At 49.3% G+C, this 27,239-nt stretch overlaps 1 protein-coding gene across 3 annotated transcripts in view; it reads right to left on the bottom strand.

Annotated features, from left to right (window-relative positions):
* ZFPM1 (zinc finger protein, FOG family member 1) overlaps positions 1-26,045 on the bottom strand; it is a 114,629-nt gene extending 88,584 nt beyond the window's left edge. For 2 of the 3 annotated variants that reach the window (XM_084644848.1, XM_084644849.1), the window contains exon 1: positions 25,793-26,045. In XM_084644848.1, the coding sequence (XP_084500974.1) occupies positions 25,793-25,832 (40 nt within the window). In that variant the 5' untranslated portion in view covers positions 25,833-26,045. Of the gene's footprint in view, positions 1-10,257; positions 10,279-25,792 lie in introns of those variants that run through there. The other variant, XM_084644850.1, reaches the window with a different exon arrangement.
* Between the last annotated feature and the right edge of the window lie 1,194 nt (positions 26,046-27,239).

Genomic DNA, 27,239 nt, shown 5'->3' with positions numbered 1-27,239 from the left:
AGCAGGGGAGATGGGTGCCTGTGGAGTTGGGAATCTGCCAACTTAGTCCTATTTGTGGCTTAATGGGAAGTCACGTGATTTTGAGGTTGGAGCAAAAGGTAAAGGAGCCAGGACACCTGGGTCTTACTCCCACCTCGGTGTCCCACACGAGCGAGTCATTTCACATACCCGGTGCCTCCGCTTCTCTATCAGAGAGGAGGCTCATTCAGTCCTCAACCCTGCAAGGTGGGCGGTTTTCTCAGTGAGCGTAAACCGCTTTGAGATGCTCGGACACAAGGTGCAGTAATGCTGTCCCACGGCTCTATACGGCCCCAGCAGGGAAGCAGCTTCACCCCTAGCCAGTAACATCGGAATATTACCACCACGCATTAACTAGGAGAAAAAGAGCTTCAGGGATATGCACCCTCATGCTTCAGGACATGAGTCAGCTACTCACTGCCAGAGACTGGGAAGAAATTTTCCCTCTGAGTAAGTCAGGGCACAGTTGTCCATTGCAGGGGATTTACGCTTCTGTCTGAAGCCAGTGTTATTGCATCCTGGCTGAGAAGGGATAACAGACAAGATGGAGCATTGGCTGGCTGCGTATCGGGATTCCTACGTTTCTACTGCTAGAGAGACTTTACTTTTTTCTTCCAAGCTAGAATAAGCCGGCAAATATTTGCTCACCAGATGCAGCCCTTAGGAACAGCTCCCCCAGCTTCTGGCAGGGCAGGGAGGACCAGAGGGAGAGATCTGCGATGGGCAGGTTTGAGGAACACTACAGGACTTCCCTGCCAGGGCACAGCAACTGTGTTTGGCACAGGATTCCCCTGGGGTAGGGGTTTGCTCAGTTAGTGGAGTGTTGCTGGGGGTGCCTGCAGGGTGGACCCAGAACCGAGTGGGGGGTAAGGGTGGAAGTTGGAAGGGGATCCGGACAGGTCTTTATCCCCTTCCCTGTCCCCATGGATCCAGCCTCTCCATGTTCTCTCCCCCCCAGCCAGGGCAGGTTTGTCTGAGGCCACAGCTGCTGCGGGAGTGTAAAGAAGCCACTTTTGTTCACTTGTGGGCAAGAAAAATCCATCTGGGCAAGCAGCTGCCTCTCCTCCGGTCCTACTACACCCAGGCGGCCGGAGCCCGTAGTAGGTCCATCCCCTCCTTCCCCATCCTCAGTGGGGAAAAGGAAGCACAGGACTGGCAGAGACCAGCCCTGCCCAGCGTCCAGCAGCCTGCTCATCTCCCAGGGTTTTCTTTACACAGAGCAGGCATGGACCCAATGCAGCCGAGCCTCAGGTGTGCTGGAGATGGCACAGAGCCTCCTCTCCCACTAACAGCAGCCTCCAAGCCAGCCGTCTTGGGACAGGAGGGAGGACAGGGAGTTTCACTCCCACATGGCAGGGGAGCAGAGAGGGAAATGGAGACAGAAGCAGATTCTGCTCTGGATTCACATTCCATGTCCCCGGACTTTGATGGAGTTACTCTTGATTTACATGGAGAGGGGGGACGGAAGGCAGGAACAAGGTCAGATGATTGGGCCCCTCCATTGCCCGAGCTCAGAAAATCTCCCATACATTCAGTGGGAGTCCCCCCCCGCGGGGCTGCCTGCTCGCACCGTGTGGGGCAAGCACCATGGCTCCTGCCCGCAGAGTCTCCAGCGGAGAGGAAAGGGTCTGTTCCTTGGAAGACGGCTTCTGTGGTTTCCTCAGGTGGCAGTTCCGACCAAATGCAGGCATTTCCCCCGACACATGATGTAAGCGGCACCAGAGAGATTGTAAACACTTCCCTGCCATTACAGCAGCTGGGAAGAATTCCCCGCAAAAGCAGCTGACTGCTCATTAAAGAAGCTGTTTGGGCTTTAGGTTCTGATCACTGGGTTTTAGTCCCAGGGATGCTCAGCAAGTCTCTCTGCTTCCTGCCTGCAGGTTTGGCTCGAGGAGACACACAGAACTTACAGGCTTCTGCCCGGAAGGGAGGGGAAAGTTCTGTCCCTGCTGGAGTGACAGGATCTGTTCAATCATTTCTTCCAGCTGGTTGCCAGCCTCGCTACCCTGCAAAGAGCTGCAGGGGTCACCAGGACCTGGGACTTCAGCTGGCTGAAGGAGGGGCAGAGAGGCTGAAGGAGTCACTTTTAAAAGATGATCACAACTTTCAAGGTGGGGGTGAGGGGGGAAGAAAGCTCAATACAGCAGTAGTGACAGGACCTCAGACACTCTCCTTTCATCTTCCACCAGCCTTGTCATCTCTGCAAGTTCTCCTCTGCAGCTCCTCCGTCCCTGCTGCAGCTAGCAATCTGCTTGCAAAGCTTGCTTGGAACATGCCTTGGTTCTCTCTCCCCCTAACTTCTACAAGTTCTCCCCTCCTCCCCCGTCTGAGGTCCCACTGCAGCAGAGGGAGCCACTACGCAGGACTGTCCTTGCTATGGCTCAGTGAAGCAGAGAGGTGTTTCTTTATGATTACACAGCCAGATACAGACTGGTCCTGGAGTGGGGAAGGAAGTTATTTTGAAAAGGAACTTTCACACAAGGGGAGAAATTCCAGAAGATCAGAAGAGATTTATTGCACACGCGCGCACACGCTCTAAATCTGCCAGTTGCCAGGCTCAAAGGGACTCCCCATAACCCAAACTTGCTAACATCACAGCTCTTCCTGCAGCAACAGGGGATGATGTCAGTTACCATAAGGTGACATCACTGCAGGATTAAGCAGTCAGGAGATGCCATGCTGCAAGGGGCTGGAGATCTCATTCGAAAACCCTGAAGCTCCTACCTGGGGAGCCAGGATGAGTGCTGACAGCGATCTGCTGACACACACCCTCCCTCAGAATCAGAGAGAGGGCCACTTGGTTGAGCTTATTCTGGAATTTGAGCTGTTGCTTTTCAAAAGGGGAAGCTACTTCCGCTCGCCTCTCGCTGTCTCAGACTCTGGATGGCCCTACACATTCCCCGCCATTGCTACTAGGCTGAGGCCCAACTTATGGCCCCTTCAGCCCAAGACACATACCCAAGCTTTGGCAAGTCCCCACAAGGGGAGCCCTGTTCCAAAAATGCTTTTGCAAAGCCGCACCAGGCTGGAGCAAAGACGTCCAGGAGAAAGGTCTTGGCCAAGGAGCGCCTGCCCGTGGCCTGCGCCACTCATGGAGGAGTCGTCAGGATCCACCACCTGTATATTCCCAATGCTCCTGCATGTGAGACGGACACCGGCCCTGCCTAGGAAGCAAGGAGAGCCACCTAGGTAACTGGTTAGTCGGTTCGAGAGTCCTTTACCTGGACGCAGGTCATGCGTCCTCCTGGTCAAACTTTGGGGGACCAGACACTGGATGCTGATGAGTGAGGCACATCCCAGGTGTACTACTAACTATGCCTGCCACTTTCCCTTCAAAGGCAGCAGGGTCTTGCTCAGACAGAAGGAAAGGGGCAGGCTAGGGTGGGGTTGGAGGGGAGGACCCAGCTACACCGGCCCTTGGGGAATATATCACTAAGATTCTAAATAAAGAAAAAAAAAATCAAATCAGGCCTAGAAAGAAGAGTTCTGCCCAGAGTTTCCTTAGGGCACCTCATCACTGGAGAGAAATACTAGCCAGTCCATAAAGACATTAGATCCTTGTGCCAGCCTGTTACCCATAAGGAGATCATCAATACCAGGGGATATTGAGGTCTTAGGTCAAATTGGAGGACCGTCTGGCTAATCTACGACAAATTACTGCTCCAAAGATAGTTGCAGTGTCATGGTAGCTGCATTGGACCCAGGATATTAGAGGGGCAAGGTGGGCGAGGTGATACCTTTTACTGGACCAACTTCAGTTGGTGAGAAAGAGAAGCTTTTAAGCTTACACAGAGCTGTTTGTCAGGTCTGTGTTACAGAAATCTAAAGCTCAAGGCCTTCCAATATCTGGAGGAGCTACTTGAGTCTTTCTAGTCAGAATGGCCAAGCGATGCCCAATGGGTCCCAGCTTCGCAGAGTCTCCCAGGATACCCGAAACCTCGGGCCAAAGAGAGGCTGGGTTCTAGACGAATATTCGACAGCCAGAATGATTTCCAAGCAAAGCAAGGCAGGATCCTGCAATATACAGCAGGTATCCAAATACAGCGTTACATATTCATCTAGATACCACGGTGGGCAACAGCCTCGCTTGGAAGGCACCGCTGGAGCAACACACACGGCCCCGGGGTGAAGTAGTGGGAGTGCAAAATGATTCCCATCCCCCAGCCACTGGGGGGCACAGGAACCCATTTCTCCATCGCCTTCTCCCCCACCACAAGTCGCTGGGGAAGGGCAACACTTTACCACAAGGCCTGGTGGACAAGCAACCTGGCACCAGTTTAACCTGATCTAGTGTAGGTTTATGTCTAGCCACTTGGCTTTAGGACTGGCTTATTCAGTTTAGTTGCTTTGGTAAATACACAGGCACTAACTAGACATGTGTGTGTCCACATAGTGGCTAGCACCTGTGTCCGTTCGGTCGGTTTATAAAGAGGTTTTAGATAAGTCAGGACAGCTGTTGCATCTTGACGAAGCCTTGGCACAGAGCACGCCAAGAACGATACACACAGAATTACAATGGCGTTGCCAGCTGGGACTCCAGGGTCATGACCAGCGTTTCAGGGTTGTGACTGTACCATACCTAGCGCAATGAGGCCTTCAGCTCAGATGGGGACGTCTAGGCACTACTGGAATACAAATAAAATAACCACCCAGGAATCGAACACGCTTATAGGAAACCAAACATCTTGTCTGGTTTCCACTCCATGCATCACACTCCAAAGCCAGACACACACACCTCCCCACCTCCCCCCCATGGGAGTCTGGGTGCCTCTCCCACCCTGGACTCGGAGTGGGAAGCTAAGAAACAGGCCCCAGATCAGTCAGTCATTTCCAGAAAGAGCCTGGGAACAGATGCAGCAGCAGAAGTCAACTGGGCCAAGTCAAAGTTTGGGACACCCAGGATTCCCCAGCAACTTCATTTTGTAAAGAATTTAAAGCAACCAGTCACACTGATCAGGAAACCGATCCTGAGCAGGGAAGCAGGAGCCCCCCCTCTTCTTTCCCTCCAGCTCAGCCCCAAAGGCTGCCGGTGGCACATGCTGGGAGCAAAGCAAGAAAGGGAGAGAAACAGAGGAAACAGTTTTCTGTGGAGGTGGTGTTGTGATGTCACAGGTAACTCCGCCAATCAGCATGCAGCTGACAAGTTCATTTACATAATGCTGTCTTCTTGCTTACAACGTTGCAGAAACGCTCAGGGGGAAATTCCTAGGCTCTTTCAAAAGGTCTTATTTCCAGCGAAAGTGTCACAGGCGTTAACATAACAGTAAAACACTAGGCCCTGCTAGGCCAAAGGACCTCCGAGCATTTTACAAATGTCAGGGGAGCCTTAAAGGTGCTGTGACAGAGCTACGAACAGCAAAAATAATTGCTGAAATGCAGCCACCTCTGGGTTGGCATGTGGCAGCTGTTGAACAGGTGGGATGCTGACGTAAACACACCTTATCTCACCTCACAGAAAGTGCCACGGGGTAGCTGAACGTCATGGCCCCTGCTTTAACGCTCACCCTAAGGATCACACCTCCAGCCATACAGCCTGCCCTGCAAGCCCACACCGGGACAGGGCTCACCCAAAGGGAAGGTGCCCCCTCGTGAGTCACTGCCACCACTTCCTACAGCACCCGGGAGTTCTGGCCCAGTCTTGCTTTGCTCATGAGCTACGGAGCGCAGCACAAGGTACCACCCTTGCTCCAGGAGTTTTGTGCATGGGCAGAGTCCTAGGTACAAGCACGGAATGATCTTGCAAGTTGAAGTGGCAGCAGCTTTCACCTTCCACCGAAGCCAGTTAGTGCAGCCAGAAGCAGCAATCACTGCTTCAACCCCCGGGCAAAGAGAGCGAAGCACATAACAAGGCCTCTCTCTCTAGCCGCTCAGATCACCCCAGATTATGATGTGACGAAAGAAGGGGAGAATGGCAAGAGAGGTGAGCTCTGGGGAGTACAGCACCACTGCCTTGTTGCATTTTCACTTTGTTTGCAAAATGAAAATAAAACCTACCCTTAAATTAAAATTGTAACATTGTATCACCAGGTCCATGAATTATCGAGGCACTGGAGCTTGTGTGTGCCCGCTTTTTTTTTGGGTCTTGGCATTTTGGTGGAGCGAGATAAGAGTAAAAAACAACAGATCTGCTCAGAGAGTGAAAGAGGGAGATAGATAACGCAGATACCAACTCCTACACAAAACAGTCCCGGCTTTATCGCTGCTTTTTATCACAGTTCCTTTAAAAAAAAAAAAGAAGAAAAAAAGAAAACAGCCCAACCGGAATGGGGCAGCACATTAAAAATGAACTTTATACTGTTTGCTCTTTAGTTTTACATTTAGATGAAGCAAACTTAGATTTTCAGTCGATACCTTCCCAGCGCAAGAAGCTGAAAGTCTGGAAGCCAGAGGCTCCCCCTCCACATTCACACCAAAAAGCAGGTGGCCTAAATATAGATTTAAGAACCTAAGAGTGACTTGATTTTCAAACGGTACCGAGCATATGCCCTATTGGCTTTTTGAGGATTTGTACATTCTGCACTGGGGGATCGGGGGGAGACCCAATTCTAGGTGCCCAATTATGGGTTTAAGAACCTAACTTTAGGCAACCAAGTTCAAGAAAGTTTGGGTCTTTATTTTTATTATCGGTTGGCCAGTGATGACAGCATGTCTCATCACTACTCTAAAAATGTGGCATTGTAAGTGATGAGCAGCTCCAGTCCGGCAGACTGAAACAGTGCTTGCTATCGTGAAGTCAACGGAATTACTTGCAGTAGCTACCACGAAATTCAAGGAACAATCTACCAGGAAGTCCAGGTAACTAGCATTACAATCTGTAGTAAGTGCAGGCAGGGTGGGATCCCCAGAAATTTCAGGGGAAGCAGAGTGGAATACGAGTCAGATAAAAGAGGATCCAGATCCAAGCCATGTGTTTTTATGCACCACAGAATTTAGCAGACTATGTTCTGCAGAACCCAGCATCCCTTCAAGCTCACTCACCTACCTCTCAGCTCTGCATAAAAGCAGCTGTTCGCAGACTCTGTGCCCCACTTGCTGCCTTAACTTGCCCCAGACTCAGTTACAGGCCAAAGGAAGAAGCTGCTCTAGGACATTTTGGCAGTGTGAAGAAAGGATAATCCACAAGCCTAGGACTTTGCAGGCCCGGTTTCAATTCCCTGCTCTGCTACCCACGGTCCCAGGAGAAGTCTGTAAGTCACTTAGTCTCTCTGTGGCGTCAGTTCCCACATACGTACAATGGGGATCACAGCACTGCCCAGCCTCATAGGGGTGCAGTGAGGATAAATACAGTAAAGATTGTAAGCCGCTCAGACCCTACAGGGATTGGTGCCAGGCAAGTACCTAAGATAGATGGTGAGCTTGGCTCCTGACAGTGCAGTGAATGCAGCCAACAGTGGCGGTACAAATTAAAAACCAGGACCACCACTCAGAGGTGCGGAGGGAACATTAGCGAGGAAAATGAAGGTTACAATTTATAGATATCCAGCCCCACCTTTGGCTCAAAACAGAGTCCAGACCTTCACCTGGGTTACCACGGGCATCCGCTCTTGGCACTCGGCATTCCAAGCACACTGTTGTTCGTGACCTCCGTGTGAAAGCTGGAAACAGATTTCTTGGTTAGGCATCGCAGGGTTGCCAGCTTCAGGCAGGTTGCATAGAGCAGTGTGTTAGCGAAGGGTAGCTCTCCAGCGGCAAGCTATTGGGACTTCACTGTGAAAGTGAAGATGGAACAGTTTGATCAGAGATTTTTTACAGACAGGCATGAGCAGAAAAGGGAGGTAAATCTGGGGTTGACCTGCCACATCTATATATCTGTAAGCAGTGCTCCCTGCTGGGAAGCGGATAACTAGGGCCCTACCAAATTTAGTCGTGGAAAAAGCATCACGGATCGTGAAATCTGGATATTGTGGGTGGAAAATGACTATGCTGTCATGGACACAGCAAAGACACTTGGAAATAAATTCAGTTGCAAGATAAGGAAAGTTCATGATAAATTAAGCGCCGTGTATAAATTTTTTTAAGAGCCTCCATTTTAATTCTGGTCATTATTCAACAAATTTGTCTAAGAAAATGCCAAATAGGCAGGAATGAGTCATTAGGACTGCCACACTTACTTCTGCGCTGCTGCTGGCGGCCGTGCTGCCTTCGGAGCTGGGCAGCCGGAGAGCAGCGGCTTCCTGCGGCTGGCAGAGGTTCCTGGGGACGGGAGCACGGAGCTCGGTGAACAATGGGAGCCCTTGGCTGGGGTTCTCCCAACCCTGCCCTCTCCGGCTCCAAGCCCAACACTTGGGGGCTAAAGGAGCGTTGGGCTGGCTGTGTGTCTAGGGGGTGATCACAGTGCTCCCCGACTACAGCATCCTGGGTGATTGCTCACCCGTAAGGCTGGCCCTGTCCCCTTGCCCCGAAAGTGACAACCCACCCCAGACCAGGCCAGCCTCACGTCTGCGCTGCTGCGGGCGGCGGCTCTGCCTTCAGAGCTGGGCTCCCGTCCAGCAGCCGCTGCTCTCCGGCCACCCAGCTCTGAAGGCAGCGCTGCTGCCAGCAGCAGTGCAAAAGTAAGGATAGCAGTCCCGCAGCCCCCCCCATACAATAGCCTTGCGACCCCCCCTCCCCCACATGGGTCAGGACCCCCATGGTTTCAATATCATGAAACTTCAGATTTCAATATCCGAAACCATGAAATTTACAATTTTAAAAATCCTATGACCATGAAATTGACCAAAATGGACTGTGAATTTGGTCGGGCCCTGTTCAGAACATATACACTGCTGTGGCAGATGCCACTGTAGGGTGGTGTGATGCAAACAATACAAACCCTGACTGCATTAACAAATCAGTCAAGCTCCGAATACACTTGCTGAGATAATACTCCCTCAGGGGGAGGCAGAGTATTTTCCCAGCAGCGGCTTTTGTTGGGAGCAGACTGCATCGTCCTCAAGGCTGGAAAGGAAAACCTTTCCTTCAGTGGGACACAGAGCACTTGAAAGGAGGGGCGGCGGGGTCCAGTGCTTGGACTGGAGTGCGACTCAGGACAAATGCGTTCTAATCCCACCTCTGCCACAGATCCGCCATGTGATCCTGGGCAAATCACTTCATCTCGCTGTACCTGTTTCGTCTCCTACACTTGGCCTGTTCAGACTACGGCCTGGTCAATACTACATAGTTAAGTCAACACAAGGTAGCTTACGTCAACCTACCTATGGAAAAAAAGAGCCTACACTTAAATGTCAGTCGCACCAACGTCACCGTCCCGCTACACCGACTTAATAACGCCACCTCCATGAGTGGCGTAGAGTCACGGTCAACGTAGTTAGGTCGACGCAGCATCAGTAGAGATGCGGCATTGCTTACGTCAGCTGTTACTGGCTTTGAGGAGCCTTCCCACAATGCCCCACGCTAACACTACAATTGATACGAGCGCTCCTGGTGAGGACGCACACCACCGACACAAAGAGCCAAGTGTAGACGCGCTCGAGCAATGTAACCACGGCAGTGGCAGTGTGCTGATGTAAGTTAGGCCGACTCCATTTTGTAGCGTAGACACGGCCTAAGCCCTTTGAGGCAGGGATGGTCTCTCACAAGGCATCTCTCAGGGCCCTGATCTCAGCCAGGGTCTCTAGAACTACTCCACGACAAGTAAACAACAGGACAGCCAGTCACTTCATAACAAAGTGGGTAAGAGAGGCATTGATATCATATTAATACTTGGCATCTGTAAACCTACTTTCATTTGAAAGTCTCAGAGCCTTGGACAGCCACTAACAGACTAAGCCTCAACCCTTCCAGGAGGCCGGTATTAATTGTTATCTGCATTTACAAATCAGGAAACTGAGGCAGAGTAGCAAGCTGCCCAAGATCACACAGGGCGTCAGCGTCAAAAGCAGTACTAGGATCAAGACCTCCTGACCCTGTCTCTCGGCTCTAACCACTAGACCATGCTGTGACTTGGGAATAGGCAGCAAGTTAAAAAGCTATCAGTACAGGAATGGGGTTTTTAAACCTAAATTTGCCCATTCCAGTTCAGTTCTCCACCAAGCAGCTTTGCATCAGTGTTATGACCTGCAGCCACAGAACCATGAGCTGTGATTCCAACAGACCTTAGAAGCTAGGCAGGGTTGGCTTGATGCAGACCTACGTGGGAGACCCTGAAGGAAAGCCCAAGGTACAGCAGGAAGTACTGATGGAGTTTCAGAATGGGTCATTCTATCTCCTGAGTCCACGTGGGCGTTTTTTTATACTCACGTAATGCTTCATCTGCTGACTGCAACGTGCTTTGCAAGAGGTCTGTATGGCTTATCCCTATTCAGAGAGGCACCGAGGGGTTAAGGGATTTTCCCAAGGTCATAGTGAAACAACAGCTTCCACTCAGGTGTCCTGTCCCTGGGCCACCAACGCCTCTGCACGTGCAGTCCCCTTCTGCATCTACTGGTGGGTCTGATTTCGGAGGACACCTAAAACACAGGCTTTCCAACCAGTTATCACTGGCCATGACAATTCCTAACCCTCTGCCACCCCGTAGCAGTAGCTCCAGCGTTCTAGACAAATTCCAGTTCGGATGTGTCACTTGGATCCTGTGCTTTCCACTTCCTCTCCAGTAGCACTGCTGGGCACATCTTAAACATGGCACAGAGGAAGATCCTACTGGGAAGCCCCAGAGCCAGCCATAGACAAGGACTCCCTGTGAATCCTATGCTCGTTCCCTGCGGGGAAGTTCTCTTCCACCCTTGGAAGGAGAAGAGGATGGCACAGTTTAGCAGCAAGCTGGGGGAAGTGCTTTCTGCCACCAGATCCCAGGATGAAAGCTCAATGGCTACAGAAGTAGGTTTGATTGCCACTGGGTAAAGGGGCAGGGATTTAGCTGGCAAATCAACTTATTCTTCTCATGAGATTCTCCCTGCTTGACAGCTCCTCTTTCCGCTCCCCCCCCCCCCACACACACACACACCATGTGCACGAAAAAGAAAATCTCTTGACAAAGGCAAACCCCCCTGATGGGGAATCTTGATGGGTCAGAGACTACATTGAAATTGGGGCGGAGGAGAGAATCAGAAAGCTTTGAAATCTTCAAAGCTCTGGCTTGACAAATCCCTGCTGGAAATGGCCTAGATTCATCAGAGTCATGCACACCCCGCAGGGGCTGCGGAAGATCTATATTACACGCACATTGCGTAGTCACTATTCACGCAGCGTTGCTTACACAAGCAGGCCACCAGGGTCAGGTTACTGACCAACCGACAATGCCCTTACAGTATAAAAAAATACAGCAGCAACGGCCCAAAACATTACAGCTGACAATGTGATTAACGCTGCGGTTCGGATCTTGACCGTAGGCACCTCTTCCTGCGCCCATGTTCGTCCTAGCATGGGTCACTACTTGGGAGGCTTTGGAACGGGATTTGTGTTAGAGCAGAGGGAATTATTTGTGCTGTCTACCAGCATTTAGTGTGTTGCTTGGTTTTAAGTGGCTCCTGACCCCAGGTGCCATAGCTAAGGCATATTCAAGTTACAATTTAATATACACAGAGCGTCCTGCCTGGGCTGCGTGGCAAACAGAGCCTGGGGTATGAATGGATCCCTTGTACAGTTTGAGAACGATCAGCCCCTGGCTTCCCGTCTCACCCACGCGAAACTGGCATCTAGAGCTCGCCTTTCCCCTCAATAAAAGGTGCCAACTAGTATCCACTTTCCCCTCCCTTCACAGCACCAGTGTTTAAATGGCATCGGAATCTAAACACAAATGCAAATCTTTGATGGGCGGGATGCATTCTAGCAGGAAAAACCCCTATTCCGGAAGGGCTGGAGCTTTCCACAGCAGAAAGCGTGGGGCACAGTGAGAAAGAGAAAAAATAAAAATGGACTGAACGGTTCCCCCCCCCTCCCCTCGCACTCCCTTCCCTACCTTCTTTTTGAAAAACATAATTTATCTGTGTATTATCAAGAAATCCAGACACTTTAATCAGTGAGCTATGAAGTCAGTATTTCCATTCTTATCTAGTGGAGGAGTGGAAATGGAGAGCAGATAGGCAGCTCCCAGCCGATCCGTGGTGGGGAATGTTAATGGGAGAAGAGGGAGAGCTATTGGCTACTGAGCGTGGGCTATCTCCACCATTATCAAGCTGTTATCAATTCAACCATCTCAACGCAGTAATGGGGCCAGTTCAACTTTCCGCATTATCATAGGAGCTGAAACCTGCATGAGAGGCCTCAGCTGGGAGACAGAAAAGTGAGTAAGCGGCTGAACTCCACATTTTAAAAGCGCGGGGGGGGGGGGGGGGAGCTGGAGGGAGGGAAGAAAAAGCCAGATGAATCAATTCAAAAGCAGAATTAAAGAGGAGCAGGTTGAAAGGCTACAGGCAGAACAGACCACGTAAACTGGGCAAGGAAGCCAAGCCCGGGTGAGCAAGACACGATTGTGTGGGTTTGGTTTCTGGAAGGAGAGATCTGAAAGACTCCATCTAAAGTCCACCCTGGTCAGACAGCTAATAACTTATGTAAGCCAGCTTGAGCAGAGGTGCCTAACCAAGTGGCAGGCCCTCGGCATGTGGCAGGAGAGCAACGGGAAGCTTCTTTCTAACGGGGCTACAGTTTGAGAGCCCTCCTGAGCCCTGGCTGAAATCAGAACCCAAGATCTGTTGACCAGCCTTAGACCGCGGGGCAGGGACCACTTTGGTGTTGCATGTTTGCACAGCACCGAACAGGAAGGAGCAGGGCTGCCGTAAAGCGGAGCAGAGTTACAGTCTGAAGAGTAGAAGGGAACTGCAGCTGAAGGAGAAAAGAATAAGGGAGGGAAGGATGGGAGAGGTCACCAAATGCGCGGCTGTTCTCACTGGCCCTTGCAGGAAGGGAAGCAGTCAGGTTGGGAACCGGGGACAGAGAGAAGTGAGACTAGGGTAAGAGAAGGACAGGACAGGTGTAAGCACAGGCGGGCCTGACTTCCTCAGAGGTTCCTATGAAAACTGACTTCCACAAACATTTGTAAAGGGGTGGGACAGAAAGAAAGAGAGACGTGTGAATTCATTCGAGGTGCACACATCACCAGAGGCCTTCTTGGTGACTCAGAATTGCACCCTGCATGGGAAACATCCAAGCCATGAGCTGGAGATTTCGCTGGGAATCCCTGCATGCCATTTGTGATCGTACACTCACCAAAACAGCACCCACGAGCGACAACGCTGCGTGTGCGTGCCAGGCCACCACTTCACCCGGATGCTTGCACTGGCCCCCATCAGCACCTCTCCTCCCGAGTGAAAATTTAAGGTCTCTGTGTCGGTGAAAGATGCCAGATTTACAACCCTGCTCTGTTTACCCATTAGACAAATACAGCATGGGCAGGAGCTTCCTTCCTCCAGGCCCCAACGGCATGTCTCAACTTTGACCTCCTCTGGGATGAGGGGGGAGTTCAGCCCCGGAGACTCATCCAGTCCTACATCCCCCACTTGATGTTGAACTGGGCCCCTTGTTAGCAGCTTCAGCTGCGGTTGGCAGAATTATGAGAGGAACTTGCTCGCTGGGAACTGAACCAAGACCAAATCCATGGCACACAGGCCCACTGGCCAGACATCAGAACCGAATGTGCACCGCAAGAAGCTGGCTGGAGAGAGATTTGAAGATCCAAAAAAGTGCAGAAAAGCTGCCCTTATTTAGAATTAACCGCCCACCTCCCCACTAAAAGGTAGCACACATGCCACAAGGCATCAAGATGATCCAGGAAGCTACCTGCTGACAGGGTTTCTCTGTAGCCAGGTTCCCCGCAACTTGCGGTCTCAGCAAATCCATGGTTATAATAAATGAATAATAAATAATAATAATAATGTTAAATAAATCTTGGTGGCTGTTGCTACCCTCAACAACGTCACCGCTGTGGGGCAAGAGCTCTGAATTTTTTGCTCCAGTAACACATTCCCCTGCCGCACCAGGTGAAGGAAAACCTCTACTCGCAGTACGGGGTATATGACCCAGCTCTCATTCCAGCCAGTCATGGCCAGTGCTACACGTACACGTTAGCCAGTTTGTTACAGGAATTTTGATTCATAACTCAAAGCAATTCTCACTTTGGGGGGGGGGGGGGATGACCCATTTCTTTTTAATTTAAAAAAAAACAAAAAATCGATGGGCTGGCCATGCGAGATTTAAAAAATAACGTATCAGATTAACAAATGAGAGAAACATTTCCTTTATGCACTGGCGAATGGGAGATGCCACAGAAATATGTTGATGTGAGAGCGAGGAGATAACGAATTATTTTGGAGGAAAAAAAAGCAGGGGAAGGCTGTTATCTGAAGTGACTCACATATACACTCCTTAACCCTATTTCAGCCCAAGGTCAGCAGTTACATTCCTTTCAGCATTTCATCCCGTCCAAAAAAACATGTTGCTGCAGGAACAACGAGGAGTCTTTACTGCTGCAGTGAGCCAAAGGCGGAACTTCATTACCACGGAAACACTTGAACTCAAGAGAAATATAAATCAGGAGGTCTGTCTTGTCAGTCTCCAGTGTTCAAAAACCATAAGTACAGTAAAATGTTTTTAAAACAGTGATAAACGTGGGGGTCTTTTTTAATTGCCTCTTGATTTTGGAGTCTTCAGGTTACACCCAGGGCACATTTTCAAGCTTTCCTCCACCACCATAAGGGTGAGAAACTTATAAGCGAAAGCTACGAGGCTTGTATGATGACAGGATTCCAGGAGCTGGGGCTTCAAGATGACACACCAAATATCATGAGAGTTGGCAACACTGGTTTCGGAGTCAAGGTCTCCCACGCAGCCTGGTTAACTAAAAACACCTCAACACAGAGGAAAGCCCTTGGAAAACAGCTCCAAGAAACACAATAAATTTTACAGTTTTCTTTTTTTTTTTTTTTTTTAAAGGCGGTGGCGGGGGTGGGGGCAGGGGAAGGACAACAGTTTGATTTGGTTTTAAATCAGGCCAGTGAAGAGAACCAACAAAGTTTCCCTACTAATGTTTCCCCATTAAATTGCTGTTTTTCATTATCTATGCTGTTTGCTTCCTTTTTCAGTTCTCCTCTCATAGACAATTCAGACAGACTCGTCAGTTTCTAGTCAATTTCAGTTTCAAAGTCTGAGGCACTAGCCCCCAGGCTGTAATATTTGGCTCTCATACATGGTAGAAAAGCTTTAAACAAAGCTTCCCAAGGACCAAGGTTTTCAGAAGCGAGGAGTCACTTGGTGTACCCAATTCATGATGCTTAAAAGGGTCCTAAATTTTCAACAGGTAGATAATCTTTATATTTCATTTTGTAGCTTAAAAAAAGCCTACCTTTTAAGCCAAAATTGACCCAACAGTGCCTCATTCAACACGTAGAAAAAGGAGCAGTCTGATTCTTCCAGTGAGGTTTGTTAGCCAATTTAGTCCCATTTTTGAGGTTCTGGAAGTTTTATCTTTCCAGACTATCTGCGAGCCCCTCCCACTCCAGAAGGTTCACTGAATCAGAAAACAAAGTTGTGATTAAATGGTGTTCTTGTTTGCAATCAGCGATCACATACACAAGCTGCTGGGGCTCTACGAAACAGAGGCAGCCTGCCACCTGCACTGACGCAGTCTGAATTGGATCAGACTTCCCTCGTCCCTTGCTTATTTTAGTGCTTCGATTTTTGTCGAGCCTAGTTTCTGTGCACTCAGGCATCAGGCTGGGGAGCTCTGGTCTGTTCCCAGCTCTGCAAGTAACTGCCTTCATGGAACGGGGCAAGTCCCTATGTGCCAAATGGGGATTATAATTCCTGACCTCACAGGGGTGTTAGGAGAATTAATCCATTCATGCCCTCTTTGCAGAGAGCTGGAATAGCCTGTATCATCAAGTTACCTTCTCTGCATAATCAGGACTGCAACGTCCTGGGGGGAAATATCACCAAGGCCTCATCCAGCAATGCCAATGGGCTTTGGATCTGGGGCAACAGAACCTTTAATTTTGGCCCGCAGTGGCCCTCCAGTTCATCCCGAGGGCAGTCTGCCACGACTAAGGGATCTAACCGCCCAGAGCGCAAGCCGACTATTGCTCCTTGCCAATGGCTGGTGAACTCAATGACAAGGGATTTCTCTTGATCTCTCAAGGGAGAAAATGACAAGCAACTATTACGACTGTGGGCATTTGGTTTAAGAGGGAAAGCACCACTGGGTGTGTTTGTAGGTGCAAGTCCACTGCAACTCTTTGTCCCCCAGCAAGCTGCTAACAGTGTCGCACCACTTAGGCCCCCTGCTTTAGATGCAAGACAAGTAAGTGAGAAATTCTTTATGGGACGTGAAAGATATAGGGGGCAGGTGAGAGAATGAGAGGCCTCCTTCCGCCGGCCCTGGAGATGGAAGGCTGCACAGTGCAGTAGGGCAGAGCTAGAGTATAGTTTGAGAACCCCTCTGGTGATCATCAGGGGAGTTCAGACGTCCTCCCCATGGGCCCTGGAAGCCGCCAAATGCCAGATCTGCTGCTCTAACTCGCCAAATTATATGAAATGCCACCTCTCCTGTATCGTCCCTGCAGAGCTCCTGCCATGGAACCAAAAAAGGACACGTGCTTTGGCATTCCACAAAACAGATTCTGCCACCGGCACCGCATGGCCAAAGCCCTGCGTGAAGAAATGGGCTGTGCCCAATTGCAGTCACTTTCTTCCCGTTTCAGTGTAACTAAGTAAACACCGGATGGGCATAATAGAGGCACATCACCGATATAACTGTGAAGTTAAGAGAGGAGGAGAGTCCAACACCTGGTCTGCTATGCTCCCGAGTTGCTCTAGTGGTTTCTTAGGCCGAACTAAGCCATTGCCAATTTTATTAATGTGCTCAAGCGGAGGAGAATATTTCCTCTTCAGACAGAGACATCCCGGACAGGCCATGCCGAGCACCATGAGCGGGGCAGTGCGTAAAACCAAAAGGCCCAACACAGGCTGCTAACTTGCACTGGTGCCAATGGGAAAAAATTAGGGCTGTCGATTAATCGCAGTTAATCACTTGATTAACACATGAAAATTAACCATGATTAATGGCAGTTTCAATCGCACAGTTAAACAATAGAATACCAACTGAAATTTATTAAATATTTTTGGGTGTTTTTCTACATTTTCAAATATATGGATTTCAGTAACAACACAGAATACAAAGTGTACAGTGCTCACCTTATATTATTATTTTGATGATAAATATTTGCACTGTAAAAATGATAAAAGAAGAAGTATTTTTCAATTCACCTCATACAAATATTCTAGTGCCATCTCTTTATCATGAAAGTGTAACTTACAAATGTAGATTTTGGGTTACATAACTGCACTCAAAAACAAAATAATAAAACTTTAGAGCCCACAAGTCCACTCAGTCCTACTTCACGTTCAGCCGATTTACGGGAGAAAATGCTGCCCTCTTCTTATTTATGTCACCAGAAAGTGAGAACAGGCATTTGCATGGGACTTTTGTAGCCAGCATTACAAGGTATTTATTTACATGCCAGATATGCTGAATATTTATATGCACCTTCATGCTTTGGCCACCATTCCAGAGGACATGCTTCCATGCTGATGATGCTAGTTAAAAATTAATGTGTCAATTAAATTTGTGACTGAACTCCTTGGGGGAGAATTATATGTCCCCTGCTCTGTTTTACCCACATTCTGCCATGTATTTCATGTTATAGCAGTCTTGGATGATGACCCAGCACATTGTTCATTTTAAGAACACTTTCGCTGCAGATTTGACAAAACACAAAGAAGATACCAATGTGAGATTTCTAAAGATAGCTACAGCAGCCGACCCAAGGTTTAAGAATCTGAAACACCTTCCAAAATCTGAGAGGGACGAGGTGTGGAGCATGCTTTCAGAAGCCTAAAAGAGCAAAACTCCAATGCAGAAACTCCAGAACCCAAACCACCAAAAAAGAAAATCAACCTTCTGCTGGTGGCATTTGACTCAGATAATAAAAATGAACACGCGTCAGTCATCTCTGCTTCGGATTGTTATCGAGCAGAACCCGTCATCAGCATGGACACATGTACCCTGGAATGGTGGTTGAAGGGCCATATGAATCTTTAATGCAACTGGCATGTAAATATCTTGCGACATCAGCTACAACAGTGCCATGATAACACCTGTTCTCACTTTCAGGTGACCTTGTGAACAAGAAGCGGGCAGCATTATTTCCTGCAAATGTAAACAAACTTGTTTGTCTGAGCGATTGGCTGAACAAGAAGTAGGACTAAGTGGACTTGCAGGCTCTAAAGTTTTACATTGTTTTATTTTTGAATGCAGTTATTTTTTGTACAAAATTCTACATTTGTAAGTTCAACTTTAATGATAAAAAGATTGCACTACAGTACTTGTATTAGGTGAATTGAAAAATATAATTTCTTTTGTTTTTTACAGTGCAAAAATTTGTAATAAAAATAAATATAGAGTGAGCACTGTACACCTTGTATTCCATGTTGTAACTGAAATCCATATATTTGAAAATGTGGAAAACACAAAAAAATATTTAAACAAATGGTATTCTATTATTATTTAAAATTTTTTTAATCGCTTGAGAGCCCTAGAAAAAAATCCATTCATAAAACATGGCAGTGGAGCAACCCAGCAAGGACACTAGGGGGACATGTTCTGATGGATCAGTGTGATCTGCAGCACACCAGCTGTCGGAGATGGAAAGATACCACCTGGCTAGAGGAGTAGATAATCTGGGCAGATGAACATAAACACTCCAAGAAACTTGGAGGGAAATGCTCCCTGTCATTGGTGGGTTTGTTTTACAGCACCTAGAGGGTTCAAAGAGAAATCAAAGCCCCCTGATGCTGGACACTATGAGTATACATACGCACATACACAGGCCTTGCTCTGGAGAGTTTGCAATCGAAGGCTGGATTAGCATCCCCCCTATTATAGATGGAGAAGGGATGTGCAGGGAGACTAAAGATTTGCTCAACATCACACAAGGAATCTGTGGCAGAACAGGGAATTTCAATCCAGACCCCTCAAGTCCCAGTCCACTAGCTTAACCACAAGACAACCCTCCCTCATGCCTTTTAATATCACAAATGGGCAACTGCAGGTTACCAAGGGTGGCGAGTTCCTGCGGAAGACACGAGGGGGGAATTTGAGAGACGAGCATGTGCTGGCACTGGGTACTCTAGGGTGGAGGGGGCAGGCAGGCAGAGGGTACCGCCTGGAGACAGGGTGAGAAAAGCATGAGGTGGAATGGATTCATCGGCGGGAAACAGCCACCGACGGTTTTCACAAGGACGATTCTTTTCCGGGGCAGATGGGTCGTAGCGTTTAGGGGTCTGACAGGTGCCATCAACGGCACTGGGACCATCTTGCTGCCATAGAAATGGCAGGATAGTTGTGTAGTCAAGGACATGGCGATCCGGTCCAGGCCTTCCTCCCCTTTAAACCTCTTTTTACCACCCTCTTCCCCAGGCAGCAACAAGGCCCGGGGGGGGGGGGGGGAGAGACGGTGAAGGGATGATCTGCACTGAGATGCACCAAGTTGCGTGTGGAGAGAAGAGCGATTAGATGGGTGATTTTAAAGTGCCCATGAGGCCACATTACAGAGGCAGCCTCTGCTTTGTACACGAACAGCCCAAGTTCCAGGCACAGGGGGACGACTGGCGGGCAAGAGGAAGCAATGGGAGCTATGGAGTTCCCCGTTCAGACGCAGGCAAGACAAAGAGGTTCTGTCATGTGCGTTGTCTTTACTAGAAGCTAGCAGGGGTGGGATTTTCCAGGAGTGCGCATCGCCTCGTGCCGCTCCCACTGCGGCCAGCAGGGGTTTTACCCACACGAGGAGCCGAGCGAGGCCAGGGCTCAGCGCCTTTGGAAAATCCCTCCCCACCAGCTATTGGGTCACTTCCTGCAGGGGCACAAAAGGGACTGAAACACGGGGGGCGGGGCCGGCATGAAAGAAGGGAGAGACCCACCTGTGGGAGCAGTCCATGGGGCTGGCATCACCGGGAAGCAGAGGCAGCTCAGAGCGACGGAACAACAGAGGGGTTCAGATGGGTCTGAGGGAGGCGGGTGAAGAGTGAACTTCGACGCCGCAGAGAAAGGGAGGCAGCGATTGCGGGACTGCCAGGCTTAGGAGAACGTTTTCATGGCTGCATTTTGGACGGACTGGCAGGGACGGGTGTGCAATCTCAAGGGAAGGCACAGATTACAGGCACAGCATGGCATGGAGGTCTCGTGGCAACGGCAGGGCGCCTGGGTTCTGTTAGCAATGGTGCCTCTCACTTGCGGTGTTCCAGGTCACACATCACACCACGGCCTACTCACCTCCCCCGGCAGCCATGAAGCAAGTGGCACAAACAAAGCCTCAAGGTCCCTGCAGAAGAGGAGTTACAGGAGAGGGCAGAGTATTGCTGTTTCACAAGACAAGGGCCCTAGCACCTCCTTGTCTACCAACCTTGTCTTGGTATAATGCTGATTCACACCAACTGAAGTCCTGGCCCAGAGTTATTTGATGGGGAGACAAAGAAAACAAGATGGGAGGGGGGCTTCCATTACCTAACAGTAATCAAAGAATTCACGGCGGACAGTTTTCATTTACGCCAGTGGCCATTTTTAGCCTTTACACTCAGTTACACACTGTAAACGAAGTAATGCTACTTACATAATACCCAGCAGAGGGTCCCAGAATGCTTTGCAAGCATTCAGTAAGCCTCACAAAAGCCGCCAGGGCGATTGGGTTTGATTTGCCCCATTTGTAAACAGGGGAAAACGAGGCACAGAGGAAAAGCAATTTACCCAAGATCATACAGCAAACCAGGGGCAGAGTGGGGGAAAGAACCCAAGTGTCCCCTGCATTAGTCACACAATGCCTTGCTAATTGGGGCCACCAGAATGGCTTAGAAGTGTCAAAGCGTCAGAGAAGCACAAGAACTCGGGGCATTAGCCACTTGCATATTACTGAACACACTAGCTCAGTCAGAAAACAAACAGACAGAGTAAGAGAAGCGGGCGGGAGGATCAAAAGCCATGGGGTTAAAGCAGTAGAACTAAAATTAGACTCCAGTCTGGCTACTGTGACCGTTACAAGCAGTTCGCTTCCATTTTCCAGAACTAGCTATAGTACATGTGAATGTGTTTATTGGGGAAGGCCCAATCCTATAAAACCTTGCTCATAGGAGTAATATGAGAAATCTTTCCCCATGCAAGTGAAGGACTACTGTCAAGACTATTGTGTAGTAAGAACCCACTCCTGTTCCAGTAATCACACCCACTTCAGCAGGGTAACTTGTCTGGGGCCACAGGGACCCTTATGAGTAAAGAAGGCCCTTATTCTCCATTACACCAATGCTCCCCCATCAAATAAAAAAACCCCACCAGATCACACCACTTTCCACCACTAACAGAGTTCTGATTGGGGCCCAATTCCACAAGCTTTACTCACGGGTCGAGCACTTATTCGTATCCCACTGAAGTCAGTAGAGCTACTTGCATCGTTCCTTACTTGCGTAAGGGTCTGCAGAATCAGGCTCATGAATTATAAAGATATCTAGGCCAAACAAATGAAACACACACACAAAACACTCAGCCCAGAACAGGCTCAGTCTAAACAATGTAGAGCACACTTGCTATCTGGCACCATCTATTAGCAATTAAAGAATATCCACAAAAATATATATGATTGTGCTCTATTTTTTTCCTTTTAACATTTTTGCTACACATAGCAGCCTGGGAGATAGTGATCAAAAAGAAAAAGTAAGTCAGCCTTCTTCAAACTCATGCAACATCTGTAACTTATAAAAGACACCAAAGAGAAATCTTCTAAATTCAACTTATTTTATGGAGTGCTTGTGTGGAAAAAAATAAGTGTAAATGCAGGCCGCCCTCCCTCCCCCACTCCAATCAGATAATTAAAAGGCCTGCCTTAATCATATTTGCAATGGAACAAATTGTTGGAGCCCTTTCGCCTTCTCTTTTCAGTGTTTGTTATTGTAGCGAATCCTGCTCCAGTCTGGTTGGTAGAGATAAGAAGCCCTTATCTCACTTGGCAATCTTTATCAGTATGGAGATCAGGCCCCAGAACTTATCAGGAATTCAGATCTACCGTAGCTGAGAGCAAACCCAGAAAGGGAAAAAACAGGCAGGCCCATGTAACGACTGTGAGAATTTTCACTTCAAGTTAATGTAAAAAATTATATATATATAATAAAAAGACACACACAGCCACATCAGCAACATGAGATCAATCTCCTTGTTTATCAATTTCCCTCATCTAAAAAGCCAGAACTGTAACTACATGAACATGCAGCTGCCAAAAGGTTCACTCATTTTATATATGTGCCCACACTCCCATGTTTGAAGTTAATAAATGTAACAGGCTATCTAGGTTTGAGATCAGCTCCCTGCTTCTTATCAGCCATTCACATCTATCTAACAGCAGAACAAAAGACACACAGAAAAGAGCGAGCAGGCAGCTGCATCTGAGCTTGCTGTATTTTCATAGCCTTTGATAAATACTGATGGCGGGGGAGGGAGACAAATACAGCCTTCATCACTAATGGAATCAGATTAATTACCTGATCTGTTGCCACCCACCCCAAAATCGAGCAGTGACAGGCACAGAGGGCCAGCAACTCAAGCAGCACTCAACAGAAGGATTCTCTATCAAATTAAACATATAATGCACCGGGCATTGTCATCAACTATCTGAACTACCATCAGTGCCTAGTTACAATCAGATGACATGTGGAGTTCAGGCATTAAAAAAAGCTAAGCATAAGCCAGGCCAAAACTACCATGGGGAATAACGAAAGCAGACATTGCTAGCACCTTTTTCTGATGCCCCTTGTAGAGCAATTCTAACTGATGCTTCACAGGGTGCATGCCACTAGCTCGCTCTTCCCAAAACGTTCTGCTGCAAGCCAAGGGGTTGTAGTATTTTGGCCCTTCCTGTCAACTCTGGACTGGCAGGCCCAGGGCCCAGTTGTTTGCATTTTAGGATTTAAGGAGCTTGTTAAATTAAAAAGCATTCAGCATTAAAAATAAACAACAGTTGGTTAAATATAATCCAGCATCTGATCTTTGTCTTATCACTTTTGGCAATCACATGCGCTCCCCGAGATCTCCCTTCTGAGCTATCTGCATTTCACATCAAGCTGAAAAAAGCAGAACAGAGAAGCACAGAGGAAAAATAAAATAAGCAGATAAGAATCTGGGGAGGTTTTAATGCTTCAGCTGAGACGATGTAAGTATAGACTTTATGGAAACAGGTCCCGTTTGTACATTATAGGAGTATAGTTACCAGACCCCTGATTCATGCCCACTTTTCCCTTCTCAGGAGAGTGCAGTACAGACAGCAGAAAGCTGCTCTCACAGCACTATATATCTCTAATGACTGTTTTTATGTTGACACATACAGGAAGGGTTCCAAGCTTTCAGCTTTTAATCAGTTTTGGCCATCACCATCAGCCTGAGATCAGCCTCCCACTTTATCATTTCTTCATATCTCTGAAGAAAGCAGAAGAGGAAGGAGACAGAGCAGCCTTCAGTACAGCTAATGCATTCAGAATGCTGCCCATCCTGGCAAACATCACAATCCATCTCAAGATCACCTTTTACTCCTTTATTAAGCAGAGTACGTCTTGCAGAGGTGACAAGGAAGGAGCTGAGAACAAATGCACAACAGTGGTTCACCGAGACCTAGCAACTCATGCAGACAAACTGGATGGAAAGTTTAAAATAAAGTCTGGCAACAGATCTATGCTGGAGGACAAATTTGCGTGCTATTAATATGTACCCTCCTCAGTGGAGCCTTGGCAGACCTGAAGGGCACTTACTTCCTGTCACAAACGAGTGCGGATCCCACACACTGAAATACTTATCAAGAAAAAGATCAGCATTGTTATTTCAGCAGCTGAGTGTTCAATGCAGAGATGCTGCCACCAGCTTCTATAGTCACTTCAGCTAATTAAGATGGGACGGTTACACAGGAGCCCAGCCATTTGCTCAGGGCCACCAAGAAGGTGATATTTCTTGACCAGCAATGTTTGCCATGACACTGCAAAAAGAAAGCAGCAGAAGTTGGATGAAACTTTTTTGTAAAAGGCAGACAGAAGTTGAAAGTAACTATTTTTAACTTCCCAAGCTGTAAAGGTCTGGTTCAGCCTTATCAGCAGAATCACCCCAGGCAGGCAAACAGGTAGATGCAATGCAGTATTGCAATTATTTCAAAAGAAAGATAAAGCAATATTATCGCATGGTGGCCAATTTTATCCCCAACATCTCTGCTTTATCACCAGTTGAGATCAGGAGAAAAGAAAAACGTTGCTAAACCAGTCACTGGAAGAGTTCCAGCAGTCTATAGAACTTCCCAAGAATATGCAACAATAATCTCTTTCATCTTTGCCAGACCTGAAATCAGATTTTCCTTGGTTGATCAATTGGGATCACGGAAAGAATGATAATCCAGAGGCATTAGCATCAGCCAGGGGAAACTTGGACAGAGCCAGAAAAACAAAGTAATCCAATGGCAGTCTCTACCCGGCTTTTATCACAACACTTTATCAGTTCTCCCAAATCTGAGTGTGCTTGCAGAGTGAGGTGAGATGGACAGGAGCTCCCCACAATAAAAGGGACGGGGGGGGGGGAATAACCAGGGCACATTTTGGTTACAAGGTCTGCAAAGGAGTTTTTAAAAAGCAATATGCACAGCACAGTGAGCAGATCTGCGATAAGATGATCCCACTTAAAGATCTCCAAACACTTCGCATCACGTTTTTCAAAAGTCCCCCTGGATGAGGCTTTTTTAATGCCATGGATGGGAGTCAAACATAGATAAGATCACAATTTCAGACCGTCCCGACAGAGCGATCTTATCAGGATGGGGCTTGCTGAATGGAATATGTTAAAGCTTTATCTCAGCTCTGATCAGAGGAGGCTGTATCAGGCTGAAACATCTCTGTGGAAGGAGAGAGAGGGGAAGGAGAAGGGGGGGGAGGGGGAGCACTGAAAGAAAATAAATAGGCAAGCCGGACACAAACTTCTGCAACCGCATGCAGAAATCCTGAGCAGCCTAATTGGACCTTGCGGTACCAGCACGCGCGCGCACACAACAGCTCTGCCCGGTGTGGATATTAGATTACAGGTCCCTGTGCAAGCAGCCAGCCCCGCAGCTCCCCAACAGAGCCCAGGGAGGGGAGGCAAGAGGTGATGTGGAGAACGCAGGACGCCCAGAAAAAGGCACCAGGGGAGGGGAGGAAAGTGACAAACACAAGACCCGAGCAGCTGCCTGCGAGACGCACTAGGGACCCGCCACCCCGGAGCTGCCTCTCCTAAATTCGCCTCCTGACTGCCCGGGCTGAAGCCGCTCCGCTTGCTGGAGGCTTGGAAAGCTCGTGGTTTAACCACCCCAAACACAGCCCCCACCAGCTCCGCACGGGGCAGGAGGAGGACAGGCTCCCTTTGCCCAGGGAGGCGGATCAGGGGCACTGTCCGTGTAGGAGGGAGAGAGTCTGGACTGACTGTAGCTGGGAAACAGAGCAGCGGTGGGAAGAGAGATCCACGGGCAGGAACAGCTGGCGCTAGGAGTGGCGGCGGCTGGGGGGGTGGGGGGGAGGCTCTGGACTAGGATTCCCTTTGCCAGGGATTGGGAAGGATCCGGGTGTACTGACAGCTGGTGACTGGGGGGAGGGGCGGCCCAGGGACACTAACAGCTGGTGACTGGGCGGGAGGGGAAGGGGCGACCCAGGGGCACAAACCGGGCGGGCGGGCGGGGGGGGGGGGCAGGGCGCTGGGACTCAGGCTCCCTCTCCCTGCGGAGGGGAGGGCGCAAAGTTTGGCACTCACGTTTGATCTGCCTGGGGTTGCTCTGTTTCCTCCTGGACATTGCTCGGCAGTCAGCGTGCCCGGTCGCTGGCAACTCGGGAGGGCGGCAGGCACCCGGCTCTCATGCCCGCCAGGCGCTCCCAGGGCTGGGGAGGGAGGGTTCGGAGCCCCGGCGCGGGGAGACGGGCCCCGGGCTCCCAGCTGTGGCGCGGCTCCGTCCCGCGGGCTGGGAGGGGGGGACCCGGGCTCCCGCCGGCGGCCACTAGGGTCCGACTCGGATTTTTCTCAATGGAACCTGAAATGTAACAAACCCGCTGAACGTTCCATTCGGGGCGGGGCTTTCCCCGGCCGCTCGGAACGGCGGCCGCCCATAGGCCGCCGCCCTCCGGCTGGCCGCGCCCACCGGATGAGGCGGACACGCCGCGGCGGCGGCGGCGGCGGGCTCCGGGGCGGGGCAAAGGGGGAGTCCTGGGGCCGGAGCTGAGGGATGCTCCAGTGGAGCGGAGCCGGGAGAAACGGGCGGAGGGGTGGCGGAGCAGGGCAAGTCTGAGCCCTGCGAGAAAGCGGGTTGGGTTCCTAGGCTAGGAAGCCGTGGGTGCCCCCCGGCAGGGGAATGTTGGGGGGCCGGGGAGGGGAGTTTCGGGGTGTTCCCCCCCCCATCAATGACAGGGGAGTTTAACAGCAAGGGTGAGGTAGTCTGGGATGCCTGAAGTAATTGGCACCAGCTGAGTGAGTTTCCTTATTTCTGTACACAAAAGAATAAATAAATCCCCCCATCTTGTTATAACCCCTCAGCTCTCTCCCTGTCCCCTCTTCCGGGCTCATCCTCCTCTCTCATCTAATATTCGGATTGTCAGTTCTTTGCAGTAAGTCCTGTGGCCCAGATTCCATTTACATCAATGGGAGATAGGCCCAGAAGCTATTTACACCTATGTCTATCTTTGTCCTCTCTGACGCACCTAGCACTCCGGTGGGCTGCATAAAATAATTATTTGCTTAGCTTTTCACCTCTAGAGCACTTCACCACAAACCTAATAACCGTGCCATGAGGTAGGTCCGTATCGTTTTTCACCAGCGGCGAAACTGAGGCATAGAAAAGTGAAGTGGTTTGCCCAAGCCTATAGAGAAAGTCAGGGTCAACGCTGGGATAAGAACGCAGCAGTTCTTGGATCCCGGTCCATTGGACCCCACCTTTTCTGCGTATACTGTAAAGTGAGAACCAAAACAAGACTAAAGGGTGCTGCACTCAGGCATGGGCTGGTAACAGGTTATAGTGATGGAGAACTGCACTCGTTTTGCTTAGTCCAGCATTCCAACAGGACAGAATACAGAGGAAAAGGGAAGTCAAAAGGGGAGTATAAGAGAACCTGTGGTTCTGATATGGGAAGCCGGCAACACTTCTTGGACCTAATCCCTTGATTTCATCATTATGGCCTATGCACCACTCAATACTTTCTCTTTTGCTACC

This window comes from Lepidochelys olivacea, assembly GCF_965140295.1.
Source record: "Lepidochelys olivacea isolate rLepOli2 genome assembly, chromosome: 12".
NCBI classification, from domain to species: Eukaryota; Metazoa; Chordata; order Testudines; family Cheloniidae; genus Lepidochelys; species Lepidochelys olivacea.
The sequence above is the reverse complement of the archived record's forward strand: the minus strand, read 5'-3'. Positions and strand labels throughout refer to the sequence as shown.